General features: G+C 50.2%; 1 protein-coding gene across 1 annotated transcript in view; it reads right to left on the reverse strand.

Annotated features, from left to right (window-relative positions):
• CERK (ceramide kinase) overlaps positions 1–22,886 on the reverse strand; it is a 63,769-nt gene extending 40,883 nt beyond the window's left edge. The window contains exon 1 of the mRNA XM_070254072.1: positions 22,630–22,886. Coding sequence (XP_070110173.1) covers positions 22,630–22,762 — 133 coding nt within the window. The 5' untranslated portion in view covers positions 22,763–22,886. The remainder of the gene's footprint in view (positions 1–22,629) is intronic.
• Positions 22,887–24,128: the final 1,242 nt, after the last annotated feature.

Genomic DNA, 24,128 nt, shown 5'->3' on the forward strand with positions numbered 1-24,128 from the left:
GGTGCTGCAGCTCAGGTCCAGTTGACAGTCTGCGGATGGGACTCGAGGGAAGGGCGGCTGGCGGGCGTGGAGGCCCCTGGGGAGGCACAGCGGAGCCCAAGGGTCTGGCTGGTTACAGAGCACACCCGTGTGCCAGCTCTAGCCTGCCTGAGCACCCCACGGGCCTGGACCTCCAGGACCCTTTGGCACGGTCCAGTTATAACGCTCCTGGACAATGAGGGACTGGCAGCCCCGAGGGGAGAGTGACCTGCTGGTCGCCGATGGCACTGGGGCAGATGCCAGCAGGTCTGGCCGCAAGGCCACCCGACACCACGGCCCAGAGTCACTGGGGACCTGCCATTCCAGGCTGCGGCCCCACCCCTGCACCTGTCAGCTCCTCATTCAACGGCCTTCCCTGGGCACCGTGATGTGAGGCTCCTCGCAGAAGCCAGCCCCAGATAAAAGGCTGCTCCGACCCTCCAACTACAGACGATTCCGAAATTTAAGGGACAGGATTATGTGACATTTACGACAGTGACATCAATTCCTAATAGGAAAAAGGCCACAAGGAGAGCGGTAGACTTCAGTGGGCTCAAAAGAAGAGAAGAATTTGGATTTCCATTGAAAACAAACGGCATTTTGAGGACAAAATATATAAATGCAATCAATTTTCAAATCTCTCTTCAAGTATTACATATTTTCTCCTAAAGCATAAATATCATTTAAGGTAACTTTCCACTTCTAAAAACGCACCCAAGACCCTGCAGATATGAACAAACCCTGGCCTCGCACGGCCTACTGTGCGACTCATAACCTGTGAGCCGCAGGTCCACATCTGGCAAATCCACTGCGGGAGGTGACGGAGGGACGCACAGGGGACAGACAGACGCTGTGTAAGCACCTACTGCGTGCCCACCGGCTACACCAGCTGTCTCTATAGTATTATTTCAGTTTTAGTCAAAAACATGCAAATCTGGGTAACAGCTACCTGTCAGACTCCACCACCCAACACAGGTAATTCTCAATGGTAAATTCTTGTGGCAAAAACCATCTCCTAACTGCACAAGGTATACAGTTACCCTGACAACGCCCGCAAGCTCCACAGGAACGAGAAATTAGCCGTGCAGTTGAACGTTTCAAGGTCGTGCTCTCAAAGCTCCGGAAGGCGGTGGGCGGGCGGCATGGGACCTGGGGGCCCTCCCCGACCTGGGCCACAGTCCCGCTCGCTGCGCGCAGGTGTCCTCACACCACAATGTGCCGGAAGCCTGGATCTTTATATGGAATCTCCTGATTTTAAAATGCTGGGTACAATTTTAAAGGGAAAAGAAAACTCACTGTGCAGGTCAGACAAAAAACTATCTGTGGGCCAAATTTAGCCCCAGGGCCACCAGCCCGCAGCCTCTGGGGAAGACAGTCTGTAGTTATTCCGACCACGTGGGTCACAGACGAGCGCCTCAGCGCCTAGTCAGGCATTTTACCCAGTCTAGCCTGACACAAAAAGTTTAAAACGAAATCCGGTTTCTACCATTGAAAACAAGCCAGCAGCACTTCTGACCGATTTTTTATGAGCTCTATTCAGCTACGCAGCTGCCACACCAAAGTTATCCGTCTAGAAGAAGAGTGGCAAGTCCTATCAAACTTCTCAACAGCAGACACCATTTCTATTAGAAAAATGATTGTTTCTAGTTAATGGTCTATTTTAATAATGAAATTTCCACTTGGAACTATTTCTTTTTGGTGGTTTGTTTTAATAATAAAATAATTTCCAACCAAAAATGTAAATATATCCTAGCAAGCCCCCAAAGTTCACGATGCTCAGATGACGTACCTGATAATCATAATTTACTGTTATTTGACCCAATAAAGCATGACCTTTGACCTCTGTCTGCACACAAGCAGTGGCCGCCACAATGTCTTTTCTTCTTAATTGCGGGGACACATCTTGAGTAAACAGGGTCCGTTCCCCGTGGAGCCCACCCCAATCTAGTCCCAGGACACCAGCCTGGGGGGATCATGGTCTGCTTGCCCATACACCTGCAGGGCCTGTCTGTCTGTCTGTCCACCACTGTGGCACCCAGCAGATGCCATGGATGCTCCCAGAAGGAACCCTCCCTGACAGCCTCTCTCGGGCTTCCTCCCACCTCAGACTACCCTCTTCATCCTCTACTGACCCAGTGTCAAGCCAGGCTCCAAAGCCCACCTTTCCTCCATCTGGCCAAACTGCAGCACTGACCACTGGCCAGAATGCCCAAGAGGGAGCTCTGGGGCAAGAGCGCTGAGGGACGAGACCCTGGCACTGCCTAGCTGTGTAACCTTGGGCAAATTACTAGCTTTTCTGTGCTCAGTTATGTTACCTGTAAAACGAGACATGTGAGAATTAACAGGTTATGACATGTAAAATGCTGAGAGAGCGCCTGGCGCCAGGACGCGTCCGTCCGTGTCAGCTGTTCTCACACTTGCCCTGGCACCTGAGCAAACAGCATCTTCCACTGTGACTCGACGGCAAAGGGTCAGTCCCCTCAGCGATCACCATGTGCTGGAGGGACACTTATCCCCTGAGGCTCAAAGACTCCAGAAGGTGGTGGCTGCTGTTGGGTCCTCCCCAGCCACGGGACCACACAAGCTCCAGCAGGAAGGGGCCTTGGGAGAATCCGTGGAAGGAGGAGGTGGGGTGGGGAGGATTTGCACCCCTGGAGGGCGAGATGGGCAGTAGAGAAAGGAGGACGAAGGACCAGAAGTGGAAGAAGGGAGAGCACAGGCTGCTGCTTAGGAAAAGCGGACAGGCCGGGGTAACCGTTTCTAGCCAGGTTTATGGGGAAGAAGAGAGATGGGGTGGGGGCAGGTGGGCCAGGGCCGCACCCGGAACCCCACGGTGCTCTCTGAGTGGCTGTGGGCTGAATTAATGTCCGGCTCGGTCGAGTCTTACTTAAACCTTTCCAGATTATTCTAGGCACAAAATCTGGAATCCTCATGCCCGTAAAATATTTCAAGATGTATCTTTCTCTCGAAGGGTATTCAATTATCAGATATATCGCGGTTTTATGCCAAACTTTAAAACAAGTGAGTCACAAAGATTTATGAGTAATCCTTTAAAACCCCAGACAGCCTGCCCAGTGCTGTCTCACCAGGGTCGCTCATTCGCTCAGCATTGCTAAGTGGCAGACGCCGGGCAGACAGGGGCCGAGCATGAACAGAAACCCCCGCCCTCTGGTGGTTAACATTCTGATGCCGGGAGATACCCAATCAACAATAAAATTGAGAGGCTGGCCCGTGGCCGAGTGGTTAAGTTCGCACGTTCCGCTTCAGTGGCCCAGGGTTTCCCTGGTTCAGATCCTGGGCGCGGACATGGCACCGCTCATCAGGCCATGCTGAGGTGGCGTCCCACATGCCACAACTAGAAGGACTCACAACTAAAAATATACAGCTATGTACCAGGGGGCTTTGGGAAGAAAAAGGAAAAAATAAAATATTAAAAACAAAAGAAACCAATAAAATTGATATGTTTTATCAATTTGTCCAGAGAGTCATAAATGCTATGGAGAAGCAAACAGCAGGGATGCAGGGCTGGGAGGGTGGACAGGGGCGGGGAGGCCTCATTGAGAAAGTGAAATCGGGGGGCTGGCCCCATGGCTGTGTGGTTAAGTTCAGGTCTTCTGCTTCAGTGGCCCAAGGTTTCGTGGGTCCGGATCCTGTGTGTGGACATGGTACTGTCCATCAAGCCATGCTGAGGCAGCGTCCCACACAGCACAACCAGAGACACTCACAACTAGAATATACAACTATGTACTGGGGGGCTTTGGGGAGAAAAAGTAAAAAAAGACAACAAAGATTGGCAACAGATGTTAGCTCAGGTGCCAATCTTTAAAAAAAAAAGAGAGAGAGAAAGTGAAATCTGAACAAAGACTCCATTGCTATCTCAGTAAACAGCCAGTGCAAAGGCCCTGAGGCACAAGCATTCCTGTGGAGTTTAGAGACTGGAGGGGGCCATTGGGTCCAGAGCAGAGTGAGGGGTGAGATGAGTATCAGAGAGGCAGGTGCCCCGGGAATGAAGGTCTTGAGGCCGCTAGGTTCACTCTGCTTCTCTTGAGAGAAGTGGGTGCCGCCAGCAGGTCAGGCTGCCAAAACCTGCACGGTGGAAGGTCACACGTTCCTGTGCCCACCAGCACTGCACCCTGAGCGAGAGACGGAAGCTCCACCCCCGGGGTAGGTGACTCCTGCACACCTGGAGGGCACTCAGGGCCCTGGGGAGCAGTGGTCCCTGGCACCTGTCCTGGGGCTCTGCCTGCAGGTCTCTGGTGACCATGCGGGAGCGCCCAGCGGGGAGCAGGGCAGGCAGTGCTGGACCCGGGCCGAGCTGCTCAGGACACTCACCGCCTCAGGGAGCTACTCTAGACGCTTCTCGGCCCTGGGCACCCATGCCGTGTTGTTGGGCGAGGAGCAGACAGAAGTCAGGAGCCCCCGTCTCCAAGGAGCCCACATCCTAAGCAAGGACTTCTAACGGAGCGCAACTTTTGGCCGGTGAGCCCCGAGTGCCAACCCTCAGGCCTCCTCCGCGGACCCTTCTCTATCAGGCCACCCAGGGGCCTGGGGTGTGGGCAGAGCCTCCACAGGCCTGGCATCGTCCCCCAGGGCCCCCGAGAGGCTGCGTGGTCCCGGGGCCGAGGGAATGGGAGGCCGTGCAGGAGGGCGCAGCCGGAGCCCCTGGGCGAGGAGGGAGGCGTGTGCAGGCCGGGGACGGCCCTGCACCTTCCAACCCAGAAACCTCTACACGTGTGCACACACATGCACACACTCACACGCATGTGTGCGCACACACACACTCACACCTGCCCTTTGAGCAGGGCCTGGGAGAGACAGGCTGCAGATGCCCCACTGCTGATGGCTCCCGCCTATCACCACGGACAGAGACATCAGCAACATTCTGTTCCAGAAAGACAGCGTGACCCCGTGTCCTTCTAAGACCATAGCCCCGGAAAAGAGAAACGATTCCCCACATCCTCAAACAGCCCTGACCGAACAGGGACACACTGTTACCTTTGTAGCTCCCTGTCTTTTCACACCAGCGTCCTCAGGGGACAGCCCAGCCATCCTGAGGCACAAGGCTGGCCGGTGACTGGCCCACAAGTCAATGGCTCCTAAATGGCCACCCAGGCCATCCTTGGGGTGGCACAGGACACTCCATCAGCACCTGCGACAGGGCAGAACGCGACATGGCCAAGCCAGCCCTCAGGGGACACTGTGTCGGCCGCACAGCCCAGGCGCCTGCAGGGTCAGTTCTCAGCTGGTCCCCAGAACAGGGCTCCCCCTGAGAAACGGAAGGTTTGGCGAGCAGGGCAGACCCTGCTCCTTTGTGTCCACAGGTGGTGGGTTCAGGAAATGTGCAGCATTGACCCCTGACCTGCAGATGTCACACCAGCTAAACCAACTCCATGACAGCCGCATCTCCACACACAGGACACTGTCATCTCCGAGCCACACTTGAGCCGTCTCGTTCGCTCCTCAGCCCACAAGCAACCCCGGGTGCGCACTCACACCCTAGCGACCAAAGGGGTCGGAGAGCTGAGGGCCCTGGACAGGGCCTCGTGGGGGCTGAGCCCTGGGGACAGGACTGGTTTCTGCCCCAAGACCCCACCTGCTAGGAAAGGCCAGTGGGGGCTACCAAAACAAACCCCCAGAGCCACATCTCGAAGGGGCGCACCCCAGGACTTCAGCATCCAGCTCCAGGGCAGGCTTCCCGACCGGGTAGCTGAGCCCCTCCGAGCCCCAGATGGCCATCTCTGAAATGGGGACAACACTAGGACCGCTCCAAGGGCCGTGGCGCGGATTTGGGGAGCCAGGAACAGCACTGCAGGCACAGTCTGCCTAAACAGACACAGCACCCAGACTTCAGTTCCGGCCAGGGTGAAGGGGGCCCACGACCGCCTCTCTCCCCTCTGACGCCACTAGGAGCTCTGGCCGAGAAGAGAGGGGCGATTGAGTGACGACTCTAAAAGCAAACAGCAGCGGCCATTGGCTGGAGAAGCCGCCCTGGGGAATGAGCAGTGTGGTGTGGGGCGTCTCCAGGAGTTCCCTTCCTCCTCGCCCTCCAGCTCTGACCCGAGGGCGGCCGGAGATCTGGAAAAGCAGGCTGATGTGGACAGCAAAGGGCACCGAGAGAAACCGATCGCTCTGGCTGGAGGAGCCAGGGCGTGGTGGGAGGAGAGGGCTGGAGGAGCGTGTCCTGGCTCTGTGGAGGACTGACTCAAGTCCAGGCTCAACGCCGGCTGGGCTTGTGCAGAGCACACCGGGCAGCATGGGCTCAGTGCTGGCTGGGCTCGTGCAGGCACACCGGGCAGCATGGGCACCTGGGGAGCCGACTGCCACACGTGCCAGCACGCAGGTGCCAGCACACTCGGCCCTGAGTGATGAATGCTGGGCCCAGTGGCATGACAGAGCCCTCGAGTGCTGGACTGAGGTGGAATCCCGCTCCGCAACATGAGACGGACTCGCTGTCTGTGCCCAACCAGGCTGAGCACCTGTAAAAAACAAAAATTCTCCAAAGGATTTTAACAGAACCCAGAGTCTTACAACATAGTATTCAAACTGTCCAGGAAACAATCCCAAAGCAATCAAGACACTAAGAACCAGAAAACACTGACATCCTCAAGGGAAAAGACAATCAACAGATGCCAAACCCGAGATGACCCAGAAGCTGGAGGCATCAGAGAAAACGTCACAGCAGCCTCGATAACCACGCTCAGGGAGGTAGAGCTGAACATCTTAAAATGAATGGAACGAGAGAAGTTCTCAGGAGAGAAAAAGAAACTATGAGAAGGGATCAAATGGAAAATCTAGAATTGAAAAGCACAGTATCTGAAATAAAAAATTCACGAGGGCTCAGCAGCAGGAGGAGTGTGACAGAGGAAGGTCAGTGCAGTGGAACACAGATAGTAGGAATAATCCATTCTGAAGAATGGAGAGAAAAACAGGTGTTTACAAAATGCACAGGGACCTTCTGCTTCCACGACGGCGGACTAGGCACACTTTCCCCTATTCCTCCGCTGGAGCACGTACAACACAAACACAGGAGGACTCTGACAGGTGGAGAGAAGGAGCCAGGGAAGGACACAGTGCTGAGTTGCCTGGGTTTTCTTTTTTCCTCAGGAATCTCAGATTTGGAGCTGAAGAAGCTGGCAACCCAGAAATGCCAACAGGTACAAGCAAAAAACTCCAACAAAAGCCTGCTCTGTCTCTCCAAAGGACCAGCAAAGGGCAGCCCAGCAAAACCAAAAACTTCTAGACAAGAACCGCTCTACTCCAGACAACACACCGAAAACATTGGCCCCAGCCCCACACACACCAGCAAAGGCCAACTGGGAGCCTGGACTTCTACCCTCAAGGCTGTAACGAGGTACTGACGTGCCTCACCAGGCTGGTGTGACAGAAGGCCAAGCAGGGAGCCAAAACTTTCACCCCAGCCAGCCGGTAAGGAGCCTCACTCCCCTCAGGTGACGGTGCAGACACAGAAGGAGCTGGACTCCCACCTCCACCCAGCAGTGGTGAGGTGCCCTGTCCTCCTTGCAGGAGTGCCGTCAGAGGAGACCTAGCAGAGAGTCAGGACTTGCACCACCGTCCACCTCTGCCCACCCAGGTGTCGGGGAGACCCTGTGGGGAGCAGTCAGAGGGCCCCCCTACCTGTCCCAGCCCAGGAAGTATCATCGGAGGCCTGGTGGGGCCAGAACTCCTGCCCCACGCAGCAGCAATGAGGAGCCCCTCCCTAGTTGTCAACAATGCTGGGGGGAACCCAAGTGTCTGCTCCCTTGGCAGTAACTAGGCACCCCGTTCCCTGCTGAGGCAGGTTGGAGAAAGTCAGCTAAAACAAAAGGTTTAAATAAGACCCAAAGTTTCACAACATAACATCAAATGTCCAGGTTTCAACTGAAAATCAATCACCACACCAAGAACCAGGAAGATCTGACGCTGAATGAAGCCAGACCATCACTGGATGCCAATAGTGAGGGACAAAGATGTTGGAATTATCTGACGAGGATTTTAAAGCAGCCATGATGAAAATGTTTCACGAGTAATTACAAACACCCTTAAAACAAGTGAAGACAAATAAAGACTCAGCAGAGAAAAAGAAGACATAAAGAAGAACCAAATGGAAATTTTAGAACTGAAAAATACAATAACCCAAACAGAAAAACAGATAGGCTCAACATCAGAATGGAGGGACAGAGGAAAGAATCAGTGAACTGGAAGACAGAACAATAGAAATCACTCAGTCTGAACAACAGAGAAAAACAGAGTTACAGAAAAATGAACAGAGCTGCAGGGACCTGGGGGACTATAACAAAAGATCTAACATTTGTGTCACTGGAGTCTCAGAAGTGGAGAAGGAGGGGGGCTGAAAAAGTACCCAGAAAAATAATGCCCAAATTTGGCAAAAGACATAACCTCAAATATGATAAACCCAAAGAAACCTAAACCAAGATATATCATAGTCAAATTTCTGAAAATCAAATACGAAGAAAAAAGTCTTAAAATCAGTGAGAGAGAAACATCACCTTATCCGTAGGGGAAAAACAACTCAAATGACAGTGGATTTCTCATCAGAAACCAAGCAAGCCAGAAGGAAGTGGGACAGTACTTTTCATGTGCTGAAAGAAAAGAACTGTCAACCCAGAGACTTATACCCAGCAAGACTATCCTTCAGGGATAAAGCAGAAATCAAGACATTCTCAGCTGAAGGAAAACTAAGAGAATTTGTTGCCAGGAGACCTATCCTAAAAGATGGCTAAAGGAAGTAGAAAGGAAATGATGAGACTCCCTGAAAAAAAAAAAAAAAAGGAAGAAAGAGCACAGTAAACAAAGATACTGGTAAATGCAATTGAATTTCCTTCTCTTCTCGACTTTTCTAAATTATGTTTGAGGGTTGAAGATAAAATTATAACACTAATGTGGTTCTAAATGTCTGCAGAGAAATAATTAAGATAATTGTATTATAAAACAGGGGAGAGCAGCAGGATGTAGAGAGAGGTAAGGTTTCCACAATTCACTCAAACCAGTAAATTGCCAGCACCAGAAGACTGGAAGGAGTTATGTAAATATAAACCAACACCCAGGGCAACCACTCAAAGGCTACACACAGAGATGCACTCAAAAACAATAAGATATTTTACTACAATAAAAAAATAATAATAAAGTTTAAGATATGTAGATAATCAAAATGGAATTCTAAAAAAATATTTCAGCAATCCATAAGAAGGCAGGAAAAGGAAAACAGAAAAACAAAAAACAGGAAGAAAAACAAAACAAAAAATAAAATGGCAGACTTAAGCCCTAGCATATCAATATTTACATTAAAAAGACAGAAACTGGCCAAGTTGATTGAAAAACATGACTCAACTCTACGCAGCCACTCACTTCAAATCTAATGATGAGGAGAGTGACGTCAGCATCACAGCAGAGTGAACTCTCCCCTTAGACTCTCTGCCCTAAGATACAGCAAAAAGGACATTCATTCACCAACAGAGGACACTCACACAACACAAAAGACGTCTGAGAGACACACACAGCCATGTATCCGAAGGGGGAGGTGCTGGACCACCTGGAGCAAGTGGAGGGAGTTAAGGGGAATCTTCCCTCCTTCCCAAACAGCAGCAACCCGACGGCACATGGCTCTGACAGGAGAGGGAGGAGGGGTGGCCCTCAGCAGGAACAGCTTTGCTCTCCAAGTTCCCACAGCCCATGGGAAAGCCCCAAACACAGAGGTGACTAAGCTATTGTGGAGGTGTCTTCATCAAGTTATCACCCCAGGAGAGCAGATAGCAGGGGCAGGGCGAGAACTCCCCAGGGACTGCACAGGTGAAAGGAAGCGCCCCAGCCCCCACTTGGCACTCCAGCTCAGCTGGTTGGCCAGAGCGCCACACAGACAGAAAAGCAGCAGCTGTGAGTGAAGGAGCTGGGGATCACGGCGGGTTCAGAATACTCAGCTCTTGACCCCCACTCAGTGGCAGCACATGGAATCTGCGACCAGATACTGTCACTATGCAGAGGCACAAATCCACACTGTCAAACAGTATGAAAAAATATCTTAAATCTCCAGACCAAAAGGAAAATGACAGGGACCCAGAAATCAATCCTGAAGGCACAGAAACATAATCTAAATGACAGAGAATTCAAAATAGCTATCATAAAAAAAACCAATGAGTTACAAGAAAATACAGATATAGATAGTTCAATGAAATCAGGAGCTTCTTCACAAACGAGATTGAAACTATAAAGAAAAACCAATCAGAAATGTTGGAGATGAAAAATACAGTGAGTCAGATAAAGAAAAATCTGGACTCCCTGAATGAAAGTGCCAATGTTATGGAGAAGCGAATCAGCAGTCTGGAGGAGAGAAATATAGAAATGCCTCAGATGGAGGAGGAGAGAGATAAGACTAAAAAGAAATGAAGAAATTCTCTGAGAAATGTCCAACTCGATTAGGAAATGCATCATAAGGATTATAGGTATTCCAGAGGGAGAAGAGAAGGAGAATGGAGCAAAAAGCTCCTTCAAAGAACTAATAGCTGAGAAGTCCCCAGACCTGGGGAAGGGACAGGAAATACAAGTGAAAGAAGCCCATATATCTCCTAACTATATCAATGTAAAATGACCTTCTCCAAGGCATATAGCAGTAAATCTGGCAAAAATCAATGACAAAGAAAAAATATTAAGGGAAGTAAGGCAGAAGAAAATAACTTACAAAGGACCCCAATCAGGTTTTCAGCAGATGTCTCAGCAGAAACCTTACAGGCTAGGAGAGAATGGAATGATATATTCAAAATTCTAAAAGACAAAAACTTTCAGCCAAGAATACTCTATCCAGCGAAGATATCCTTCAGAAACGATGAAGAAATAAAAGCTTTCCCAGATAAACAAAAGTTAAGGGAGTTCATTGCCACAAGACACCTCCCCACACACAAGAAATGCTCAAGAAGTCCCTCATATCTGGAAAAAAATAAAAAGAAAGGCATTACAAAGCCTTGAGCAAGGAGATAAACAGGTAGACAAAATGAGAAAATTGCAGCTCTCTGTCAGAACAGGTTAGCAAACACTTAATTATAACATTAGAAATAAAGGGAAGGAAAATACCAAAAATAAATATAATATCATCATTTTAACCACAAACCCACAACATAAGATGGAATAAGTTGTGACAATAATAACTTAGAAGGGGAAGAGAAAAGGGATGGAATTGGCTTAGTCTAAGGAGATTAGAGGCTATCACCAAACAGACTATCTCATCTCTGAGATTTTTTATACAAACCTCAACGTAACCGCTAAACAAATAATCAGAACAGAGATACAAATGGTAAATAAAGAGAAAACTAAGAAAACCATCATAGAAAACCACCAAACTGAATTAGTAGTCTGAAATACATGGGACGAGAAACAAAGGAAATGCAGACAAACTGGGGAAAACAGGCAATAAAATGGCAGCACTAAGCCCTCATATATCAATAATCAATGTAAACGGATTGAGTTCTCCAATCGAAAGACACAAAGTGGCTGGACAGATTAAAAAACAAGATTCAATGATATGCTGCCGCCAAGAAACACATCTCAGCTTTAAAGATAAACATAGGCTCAGGGTGCAGGGGTAGAAGATGATACTCCAAGCTAACGGCAAACAAAATAAAGCAGGTGTTGCCATACCTATATCAGACAAAGCAGACTTCAAGATGAAACAGGTAATGAGAGACAAAGAGGGGCAGTATATAATGATAAAATGGACACTCCACCAAGAGGACATAACGCTTATAAATATCTATGCACCCTACAAAGGAGCACCAAAGTACATAAAGCAACTATTAATAGACCTAAAAGGAGATATTAAGAACAACACAATAATAGTAGGGGGCCTCAACACCTCACTTATATCAATGGGTATATCATCCAGACAGAAAGTCAACAAGGAAATTGTAGAATTAAACAAAAAACTAGACAAGATGGACTTAATAGATATATATATAGAACACTCCATCCAAAAACAGCACAGAATACACATTCTTCTCAAGTGCACATGGAACATTCTCAAAGATAGACCATATGTTGGGAAACAAGGCAAGCCTCAATAAATTTAAGCAGATTGAAATCAGATCAAGCATCTTTTCTGACCATAACGCTATGAAACTAGAAACAAATTACAAGAAAAAAGATGGTGGGGCCTGCCGTGGTCGAGTGGTTAAGTTCGTGCCCTCTGTTTCAGCGGCCCAGGGTTTCACCGGTTTGCATCCTGGGCACAGACATGGCGCCACTCATCAAGCCATGCTGAGGCAGCATCCCACATACCACAACTAGAAGGACCCACAACTGAAAATATACAACTACGTACCAGGGGGCTTTGGGAAGAAAAAGGAAAACAAATCTTTTTTTAAAAAAAGAAAAAATATGGGAGTGACAAAGATGTGGAGACTAAACAACCTGCCACTGAACAACAAATGGATCATTCAAGAAATTAAAGGATAAATCAAAAAATATCTGGAGACAAATGAAATGAAAATATACCATACCAACTCATATGGGATGCAGCAAAAGTGGTCCTAAGAGGGAAATTCATAGCGATACAGGCCCACCTTAACAAACAAAAAAGAAAAATCTCAAGTAAGCAATCTTGAAGTACACCTAAGAGAATTAGAAAAAGAAGAAGGAACAAAGCCCAAAGCAGCAGAAGGAGGAAAATAATAAAAATTAGAGCAGAAATAAATGACATTGAAAGAAAAGCAGTAGAAAGGATCAATGAAACAAAAAGCTGGTTCTTTGAGAAGATACACAAAATTGACAAACCCTTAGCCACACTCACCAAGAAAAAGAGAGAAAAGTCTCAAATAAATAAAATTAGAAATGAAAGAGGAGAAATTACAATGGATACCACAGAGATACAAAGGACTATAAGAGAATACTATGAAAAACTATATGCCAACAAATTGGACAATCTAGAAGAAATGGATAAATTCTTAGACTCATACAACCTCCCAAAACTGAATCAAGAAGAAACAGAGAATCTGAATAGACCAATCACAAGTAAAGAGATTGAAACAGTAATCAAAAACCTTCCCAAAAATGAAAGTCCAGGGTCAGATGGCTTCTCTGGAGAATTCTACCAAACATTCAAAGAAGACTTAATATCTATCTTTCTCAAACTATTCCAAAAATTTGAGGAAGCTGGAACACTTCCTAACTCATTCTACGAGGCCAACATCACCCTGATACCAAAGCCAGACAAAGACAACACAAAGAAAGAAAATTACAGATCAATATCATTGATGAAGGTAGATGCAAAAATCCTCAACAAAATATTGGCAAATTGAATACAGCAGTACATTAAAAAGATCATACACCATGATCAAGTGGGATTGATACCAGGGACACAGAGATGGTTCAACATCCGCAAATCAATCAATGTGATATATCACATTAACAAAACAAGGAAGAAAAACCACATGATCATCTCAATAGACACAGAGAAAGCATTTGATAAGATCCAACATCCATTTATGATAAAAACTCTGAATAAAATGGGTATAAAAGGAAAGTACCTCAAGATAATAAAGGCCATATATGACAAACCCATAGCCAACATCATACTCAGTGGGGAAAAACTGAATGCCATCTCTCTGAGAATAGGAACAAGACAAGAACGTCCACTCCTAGTCAACATAATACTGGAGGTTTTGGCCAGAGCAATTAGGCGAGGAAAAGAAATAGAAGGAATCCAAACAGGCAGTGAAGAAGTGAAACTCTCTCTGTTTGCAGATGACATGATTTTATGTATAGAAAATCCTAAACAATCCCTCAGAAAACTATTAGAAATAATCAACAGCTGTTGGCCTGGTGGTGTAGTGGTTAAGTTTGCGTGCTCTGCTTCGGTGGACCAGGGTTCACAGGTTCAGATCCTGGGTGTGGACCTACACACCGCTTCTCAAGCTCCTCAAGCTGTGACAACATACAAAACATACAAATTTGTCCCACACACAAAACAGAGGAAGATTGGCACAGATGTTAGCTCAGCAACAATCTTCCTCAAGCAAAAAGAAGAAGACTGGCAAGAGATGTTAGCTCAGGGCCAATCTTCCTCACCAAAAAAAAAAAAAAAAAAGGAAAAAAGAAAGAAAGAGTCAACAACTAGAGCAAAGCTGCAGGGTATAAAATCAACTTACAAAAATCAGTTGCATTTCTGTACTCTAATAACGGCTAACAGAAAGAGAACTCAAGAATACAATCCCATTTACAATCACAACAAAAAGAATAAAATATCTAGAAGTAAATTTAACCAAGGAGGTGAAATACCTATACAATGAAAACTGTAAGACACTATTGAAAGAAATCGATGATGACATAAAGAAAAGGAAAGATCTTCCATGGACATGGACTGGAAGAATAAACATAGTTAAAATGTCCATTCTACCTAAAGCTATCTGCAGATTCAGTGTGATCCCAATCAGAATCCCAAAGACATTCTTCACAGAAATAGAACAAAGAATCTTAAAATTCACATGGGGCAACAAAAGATTCCAAATAGCTAAAGCAATCCTGAGAAAAAAGAACAAAGCTGGAGGCATCACAATCCCTGACCTCAAAATATACTACAAAGCTACAGCAGTCAAAACAGCATGGTACTGGCACAAAAACAGGTGCACAGATCAATGGAACAGAATCAAGAGCCCAGAAATAAAACCACACATCTATCCACAGCTAATCTTCAGCAAAGAAGCTAAGAACATACAATAGAGAAAGGAAAGTCTCTTCAATAAATGGTTTTGGGAAAACTGGACAGCCACATGCAAAAGAATGACAGCAGACCATTATCTTTCACCATACACAAAAATTAACTCAAAATGGATCAAAGACTTGAAGGTAAGATCTGAAACCATAAAACTCCTAGAAGAAAACATAGGCAGTACACTCTTTGACACTGGTCTTAGAAGGATCTTTTCGGGTACCATGTCTACTCAGACAAGGGAAACAAAAGAATAAACAAGTGGGACTTTATCAGACTAAAGAGCTTCTTCAGGGCAAAGGAAACCAGGATCAAAATGAAAAGACAGCACATTAACTGGGAGAAAACATTTGCAAATCATGTATCTGACAGGGGGTCAATCCAAAATGAAAACATAGCAATCCTGAATGTGTATGCACCAAACAACAGAGCAGGAAAATATGTAAAGCAAAAGCTGATAGAACTAAAAGGCAAAATAGAGAAGTCCATAATTATAGTTGGAGACTTCAACACCCGTCTCTCAACAACTCACAGAACAACTAGACAGAAAACCAGCAAGGATATAAAAGAACTCAACGCCACCCTCCACCAACAGGATCCAGTCACTTCTACGACACTCCACCCACACACAACAACAGCAGCACACACATTCGGTTCAGGTGCCGTTGGAACGTATACCAAGTTAGACCACATCACTCCAACATGCTCCTTTCATTCTTGAGTTAATTCAAACCTTGGTTGATGTGGGCAGGTCCATATGGAACCAGTTAGAGAGAAACGAATTGGACCAATTCTGATGCCTAAGGTCAGTCTGCCAATGACTGTGCTGCTGGGAGGAGAAGTCTTAAACTTATGCTCATTTGATGGGCTCTCTGCTTTCGGACAGATGCACTGCTGGACTGCAACCCCGAGGAGTGTGTTCCCCACACTGCAGTAGCGGTTTTTCCCGATGACCACGTGTTTGTTTTAAAGGTCAAGGTATCTAAATCGTCTGGATTAGCCGCTTTTATAATCCATCACATTGTTATTCCTCCTTTACTAACAACGATTTAGAGCAGGGCCAGCAAACCGCAGGTCAAGGCCAGCCAGCCTCCTGCTTTAGTAAATAAAGTTTTATTGGCACACAGCCAGGTGCATTCCTTTACACCTGTCCATAACGGCTTTTGTGCTAAAACAGCAGAGTTGAGAAACTGAGACTCACAATGCCTAAAATATTTGCTATCTGGCCCTTTAAGAAAATGTTTACTGACCTATTTTGGAGTAAGAATAAAAGTTAACCTTGGAATAATCTCAGAATAATTACGATTTTTATGACCATGTTCAGCTACTGCTAAATCATGTAATCTGACAGTAAGGAGGCAAGGAGGACTGCTCTGCTGACAGCTGCTTTTGAAACCACAAAAACCTGCACACCTCTTCCCATAGCGACTCATGCGCAATCTGGAAAGACAGTCTTTCTTTTTTCTGAAACAGGTAGACAGGATTGCCATTTATTTGCTGTTCAGATACACCGAGATTCCTCCGTATCAGAATGTGCGGGTCATCGGCTCTCTCTCGTCTGACCATCTACATCACTGCTGACCTCACGCGGCGGCGTAGGTCAGACCTCCCTAGCGCCCGCTCGCTGGACATCTGATAGCCGCACTTCGGGATTTGTGGTCACACTTTAGGATGGTGTAGCACCTGCGGGGCTTAAACTATTCGGCTTCCCAGCCATTCCCAATGGTTTCAAAACCACATCCCTTTGGAGAAAAGTGAAGGAGCTTCGAGAAGGAACAGAGCAAGAAATCCCTGGAACCCCCTCCCGGCAACGTTCTGGCCCCGCGGCAGGGCCCCGCAAGGCGCCCCGACCCTGTCCGCCGCCGCGAGGGGGCCGCACGGGCGGGCCGGGCCCTGAGCTGCGCGCCCACTGCTCAGCACAAGCAAAACCCCTAACAAAAGGGAGAAAGAACTCACCAGCAGAGAGGCGCAAACAGAGCTACACGGAACAGCTAAAGCAAAGGTTGCTGAAGGCTTGAACGAGGGGACACCGGGGAGACTTCAGGCAGAGGGGACGGGAGGGGAGCGGGGGGTGGGGTGCGAGGTCAGATCGCGGGGAGCCCCGACCGCGGCAGCGCAGCACGGGTGCCGCGCGGGGCAGCGAGCAGCACAGATGTGGCAAAAAGGGCCAAGGTCAGTGGGAACAGAGGGAGGAGCAGTGAGAGGACTCGGTAGGGGGCGGACGCGAGAACCCTGCAGCTGGCTGGGCTGGGTCTGACATGCTGGCTGTCTCCAGAGGGAACGTCGTGAACAACTTGGAACAAAGCTCAAGCGAAGTCAGCACAGAAGAGAAAGCGTTAGGAGAAGTCCGCATGGTGCTGAGGCTGAGCCCGTGAAGTCAGGTGAGACGGTGACGGGAAGCAGGCCTCCTCCTGGACCTGTGCATCTTGCCCGCGGAATAGCAGCAGAAGGCAGAAACCAAGCGCAGTCTCCAGAAAACTGCGCTATGCCAAAGTCTAGACTGTTGTAGAAGAAAATTAAACGGGATGGGGGTGAAAGTAGAAAATATTAGCAGTATCTTAACAAATACACAGAAAACATATATTCTAGAGTATCTATGCAAGGCAGTTCCTTCAATATTAGTGTTCTTTCTTAGGATGGAGGGTCAAACATGAGATTGATGGATCAAAGGATATATGTTTTCTACATTTTCAAAATATTGCCAGATTAATTTCCAAAAACAGTACAGCAGTTCAGATGCCCCTCTGCCAGCTGTTCTGCCCCTTAACCCATTGGGTGGAAAACAGTATCTTATTGCTGCTTGGTTTCACTCTCTATTCAGATGCTCATCATCCATTTTTAAATTCTTTTTCTGTGAATGACCTACATACATCTGTTGCTATTTCTCTAATGGATTGTTTTTTTCTTATCAATTTTTATATGTTTAATTTAAAAAATTTAATCATTTGACTATCATATTTGTTGCAAATATCACCTCCATCATTTTTTTTTAAAGATTTGCACCTGAGCTAACATCTGTTGCCAATCTTCTTCTTTTTTTTTCTTCTTTTCCGCAAAGCCCCCCAGTACGTAGTTGTATCTTCTAGTTGTGAGTGCGTCTGGTTGTGCTATGTGGGACGCCGCCTCAGCGTGGCCTGATGAGCAGTGCCATGTCCGCACCCAGGATCCGAACCAGTGCAACCCTCGGCCGCCAAAGTGGAGCACACGAACTTAACCACTTGGCCACGGGCCCGGCACCCTGTCATTTTTTCACTTATGGAATCTTACAAAAGAAATTGTGAGATTTTTATTTAGTCAAATAACCTAGCTTTTTCTTTATTCTTTCTGGATTCCATCTTGGTAAGGAAGCTCTTCCCCTATTGCAAGACTATACATTGTCCTCTATGTTCTTGCAATAACTTATTTCTACATGAAAATTTGTAATACATCTGATTCTGATTTTGAGAAAATTTTACCATCATCAATCAATAAAAACAGCATTTGTAATGTCCCTGTAGTAAAACACTGCACAACCAATAAAAATCACGTCTTAAGATACACATTTTCCTTTGACCAGGCTTCTACTCCTAAACATGTATCCAAGAGAGATGAAAGCATGTGCCTTCAATGGGACTTGCACACAAATGATCAAAGCGTCTTTATTCATACAGCCAAAAACTGGAAACGGTCCAGAAGTCCATCACCAGGTGAATGGATAAACAGACCGGTACCCTCCCACAACTAACAAGAAAGAAGGAACCACTGATACATGGTGAATGGGGGGAGAGAGAGAAAGTAGCCAGACATGAAAAGAGTGCATATTGCAGACTCCATTTATATGAAAATCGATTATGGTGGAGGCAGTCCCTGGTGCTAGAACAGGCCAGAGACTGAGTGACACGGCAGGGGAGGCCGGGGGCGATGCCGGAGTTCTGCATCTTGATTGGGGTGATGCTTAGGCAGGTGCCCAAATTTATCAAAATTCACCAAACTATACCCTTAAAATGTGTGAATTTTATTGTATGCAAATTATACCTCAAAAAGTTGATTTTTAAAAATCACGTCTTAACAGAGTAAATAGTAATATGGAAAACATTCTGCAGAATATTTCCCCAGCTTTTCTTTCATATATTTTACGTAGACACAAACACCAAATATTATTCACTGTTTAAGTGTAAGACTGAGGATGTTTTTTCCTGTGTGCTCTTCTGGTGTTTTCTAGATTTTATTAAATCAACATGAATTACTTTTGTAAGCAGAAAAAAACTTGTTAAGTATCTGTGGCTTGCCTCTGTTTTCTGGGCACTGCGTGGGGAGCGTTGGGGACGCGCTTTACAAATGCAGCAGTGACATGGCCAAGCGGCCCACTACCAGCCACGCACACACGTACACTCCCAGCCCCAACCCTGAAAGAACACATTCAGAGTCTACTTGAGTGCATTTTCCTGCAGCCTGGGGGTATAACCCAGCTATAATTTCAGCCTGTTTCAAGTTCAACTAGTTGGACCCACTTTGAGAAGCCTCTGTCAGGGTTTCCTGTTTTCAGTCTGCCCCACTTCCGACCAGGCTGGCGGCCCCAGGAGCAGTTGCTTGCTCATAGCTTCCTTAGGTGCAGAGCCTATGGGTCCAGAAAACTGCCCTTCCAAATTCCTACTCCCTCCTTTGCTCTCGAACACAGAGCCACGTGCCCAGCACGGGGACCCAAAGAAGAAAAAGTATGTGGCTGGGTTAAAAGCCAGCTTCCTTTTCTACATCATGCGCCTCCAAGAGCGATCGAGTCATGGCTGCCAGTCTTCACGTCTGAAAATAGGAGTGACGGTACGGAGAAACTGAGAGGATCAGATGAAATAACCTAAGTGACCATACTTAGGCCCGTGCACACAGTGGCCCCAGCGCAGCTCCCTTCTCTCTCCTTTTTAAGGTATTCTCAACTCACTCCTTACTCGTCTGTCTCCCAGAGCTCCATGGCAGGTCCTGCTAGAGCTGTTTTTGCAAATCCTCCACCCTCCTTCGCTCCCCCACCAGCCACAGTCCATCCAGGCCTGTCCAGACACACCTGGGCATTACCACTCCGTGAACTGGACTAAATGCCCCGTGGACTGCTCCATGCCTCCCCGCTGACCCTGCTGACCTCGAGCACGAAATCCTCAACTGTGGGCCTGATGCCTTCCGGGGCAGCAGAGACAGGAAGAAAACCCAAGAGCTGGTGCAGCTGTGTCTCTGCGCTGCTACTGCAGTGTTTTCACATCGTGTTGGAGAGCACAGAGTGTGATGAGAACAGGCTTCTCCCTGGAGGAAGCCCCCCGGCCTGGGCTCCCACAGTCCCGGCCTCTCCAGGGAGGGGACCAAGCTCTTGGCAGGGGAGTCAGCAAGCTCTGGATGAACCTGTACAAAAGCGCCTCCCTGATTTGTCGGAGTGAAGCAACAACCATTCTGGGAAAGAGGATGGCACGGGTGGGAGTGAGCAGCCAGCAAAAACAAGCAGAACGAGGGTGGACGCTGCCTCCAAACGAACCCAGAATCTGCTGACCAGAAACCAGAATGGCAGCTAGGCGAAGATGCCAACGCTGAAAGCAGGCAACGAGTGACCTCCCACCAGGACCTCCCACTTGGGTGGGGTCTGTCCATCGTCCATGTGGCCTCTCCGGCCTGAGGGAGGCCACACTGCCCACTGCTTATAAGCACAGTGGCTGGAGTTGGAGCCACCAAGCTCCCAGTTTGACCACTAGCTGGGCCAGTTACTTAAACTCTCTACATCTCAGTCCCTTCATTCATAAAATATGGGAATCGCTGGCCCGCAGGGATCCATCATGTTTGAATGTGACACAGAACAGCAGATAGCGGCTCGGTGGTGGCTCACACAGAAGAGCCCAGGAAGCAGGAGTGTCGTCATCCTTAAGCTGAGAGATTTACAGGAAAGCCCAAAAGCCCTTGGGGCCAGGCCAGGTTGTCTGTTCACCTTAGCATTAGAGAGCAAGAACTATACATGGGGGCGGCATGACATTTCTCCCAAAGGGGATGTCAGAAAGATTATACGTAAGCCCTCGGACACCCAAGACAGATAAGCTCTCTGCAGACGCTGCTTCTGGTGACGCCAAGTGTGGGCCCCTGGCCACCCTTGACCTTGGCCGGACAATGTTCCAGCTCTGCCCCTCCCCCCACCTGCAGAGCCTCGAAACCTCAGGGTTGGAAAGTGCCTGCAGCACCCACCATAGCATCCCCGACTGTCCCCAGGCATCTAAAGGGCAACCCAAACTCTGCTCACATGAGAATCCTGATCTCCACCACACCCACCTCCAACAACAGGAAATAAATCCCTGCTCCTCCCACAGCGACTTCAGTCGACCACCCATCTGGACCACATTCCCCTGGCTCGGCTTATCCAGTTCACGCAGCCCCAGCCCCATTCGCCATCGCTCCTGCCTGGACGAGGCCAACAGCCTCCTAACTGCAGTTCCTGGTCCCTCCTGTCGTCTCCTCCCCACAGAGGCCACACGGATCCTTTAAGGATGTTAAGCTGGACGAAAGCCTCCAGGGGCTCCCGTTGCACACACAGTAAAAAGTCAAGCCCCCTTCTCAGCCCCTGTGACCCAAACAGCCCCATGTCCCCTCCCCCACCTCCCTCCTCCTGCCACACCCACAACTGCCTCCTGGCCAGTCTTGGGGCCTTTGCACTACACTAGCTGTCTTCCTGCCTGGATCATCTCTGCCCTTGGTGCACAAGTCTGTCCAGGTGTCTGGCCAGATGCTACCATGTGAGTGAGGGCTGCTGGGACCACCTGTACCAGAGCCACCTGCCAGCACCCTGCGGGGCTCTCCTCAGTCATCCCTGCCCCCATGTGTTCCCCTGTGTCTCTCTCTTTAATGGAAAATGCCCCATTGTGGCAGGGACTTTGCCATATGCACTGAGCCAGAGCTAGGACACGCCCGGGCCCTCCCCAAGAGGCCCTCAATAAAAACTTGTGGAAGACGAATGAAGGAGAAGACGCCCACACTGGCCAGCCCTGGGTGTCCCCGGCTGTGGCTGCCACCCCTTCTCACTGTCCAAACACGGGCCTTCTGTAATCCTCCTCCTTCCCTGGATCAGATGACATCTCCTTGATACCCCTCTGCCCATCCTTCTGCCCCCAGACAGCCCTGCCAGGGAGTCCCTTCGCCTTGGGGAGGGAGAGTGCCCTCGTCCATCCCATCCACCGCTCTGTGCCCCCAGGGCCAGGGCTGGGTGTGTCCCTTCCATTTTTATCTAAATTACACTTCTCCACATGGGGAGGGCCTCTGGAGACCATGCGTCCAGCCTGTTGCACCAAAATCACCCCCCGCCCCCCAGGGAGCACATCCCGGACAGAAGGGCAGGAGCCCCTTCTGTCACTCTACAACAGGAATTCCTTACCCTGCAAGGGCGCCTTCTCGGTTTTGGATCCCCGCTAAAGAAAAGCATCTGTCCTTGGGTGAAACTGAAACCGAATTCACGGCGTCGGCAGCCGCCCTCCGCATCGCTCAATAATCACTCTCGTCCAGATGGTGCCCTTGAGATAGCCGCGGGCCGGCCTGGGGGATGGGACATCTCCCGGCCCGTGACCCTACTTGCAGTCACGACCCCACGCCTCGCCCTCCAGGGTCGCATCCCCACAGGAGACCGCCGGCGCCCGGACTCCTGCGCTCCCTGCCGGCACCTTCCCGGCTCGCTCTTTGTCATGCCCGTCCCCGGAGTGTATACACCCGGGCGCCCAGGACGTTTCCCCGCCAGCTGCCGCCGAGACCCCGGCCCCACGGCCGGGCCTGCGTTCCACCTCCCAGCCTCCCGTCCCCGGGGCCTCCCGGGCCCCCTCCTCCGCCTGCCCCGACCTCTTCCTCCCGGGTCCCCCTCCCTGCCCGGCGCGCCCCGGTCCCCCTGGCCAAGCCGCGGGCCGGCGGACACTCACCCGCGCCGGGGACGCCGGCCCCGGGCCCCCGGCTCCGCCACCAGCTCAGCAGCGCGCGCGCGGGGTCCAGGCTCACGGCGCAGAGCCGCTGCTTCACCCACAGCACCGAGCTCAGCGGCTCCGCCGCCCCCATCGCGCCAGCGCTCGCCGGCGCCGCGGTCGGCGGGGCGGGGGGCGCCGGGGCGCCGGGGGACGCCGAGGGGCGCGGGACCGTTAGCGGCCCCTGGAGCCCGGCGGGGCGCGGCGGCGGCGGAGCGCGGGGCGGGCGGGCTGGCGGCGCTGCGTCACCCCGTACGCAGAGCGGCCGCGGGGACCGAGGAGGGGCCGGAGGGGGCCGGGGAGGGACTGGGCCGGGGAGAGGAGGGTCCGGGCGGGGGCGACGAGGAGGGGGCCGGGTGGCGGGAATGCGGGGGAGAGAAGAGCGTCAGGGGGGTGAGGACTGCGGGCGAAGAGAGGGCAGGGGGTGAGGTGGCGGGACGAGAGGGGGCGGGGAAGGGGCCGGGTGCTGGGGTAGGGGGCTGGGCGGGGGTCTGGCCGTGCCCCCCGCGGGCTCAGGCCCAAGAGGAGGCGGCTTCCCTTTCCAGCTGGTCTTAGGGTCCGGGCCCCAGGCGCCTCCCTCGGGCGTGGAGCTCGGTAGCGCCTCCCTGGCGGGTCGTAATGACAGGCGAGTCGGGGTGGCCCAGGCTTCTAGTGGCCCAGAAAGGCTTTCTGGGCGGTCCTGTGGGGGCGGCGGGAGGCCTTGGGCCTCAGGCAGGCCTGGCCCTGGGGTGGGCGCCAAGGAATCCTCGCCAATCCGGATGCGGCAGCCACCGGCGGTGTGACTTTGGGCATCACGTCGCCTCTTGGATGCCCTGCCCTCCTCTCGGAAATAAGCTTGAGAGCCTTATGGCCGAGGCACGCACCCACGGGAGATGTGGGCCCTATTGGACTCGGCGTGGAAATGGCTATGGCCTCCCTCCACTTAGAGGCCCATCCTCAGACCACGCAGGGAGGCAGGTGCTGCAGCATCCCCACATTCCCGAGGGGGACAGTTTTAGTCACTGGGGTTCCGCAGTAAGGGCTGGAGCCAGCATTTGAACTATAAAGTCTGGGTCAAGGGTCCCCCTGTGGCTGCACAGCCGGGCTGAGGATAGAGTCCCCCTGGGGAGGCATGTCTGGTCACAGGGAGCAGAGGCATAGCTTAGAGGCCCACGGGAGTATGTGTGGGCGGCCTGTGCTGGGCCTGCAGAGAGCAGCTAGGGGTCCCACAGCCCCTGCAGCCACTGCCCTTGGTGCTCATGGCTGGCCTGCTAGGGAAGGTGCTGCAGTGTGAGCTGCCCAGGGAAAGCACCGAGGGGAGGGGGCCTGCAGGCTGGCAGGAGGGGAGGGCTTCCTCCTAGGGTCCTGGGAGAAAGCTGGGGGTGGGGGCAGACGGCTGAGCCCTCCCCTCCTGAGCAGGCCCAAGGAGAGGGAGCGGCCCTTCTGAGCATTTTTCGGACAGGCATCACCCCAGATTCTCT

This window comes from Equus caballus, chromosome 28 (genome assembly GCF_041296265.1).
Source record: "Equus caballus isolate H_3958 breed thoroughbred chromosome 28, TB-T2T, whole genome shotgun sequence".
NCBI lineage: Eukaryota > Metazoa > Chordata > Mammalia > Perissodactyla > Equidae > Equus > Equus caballus.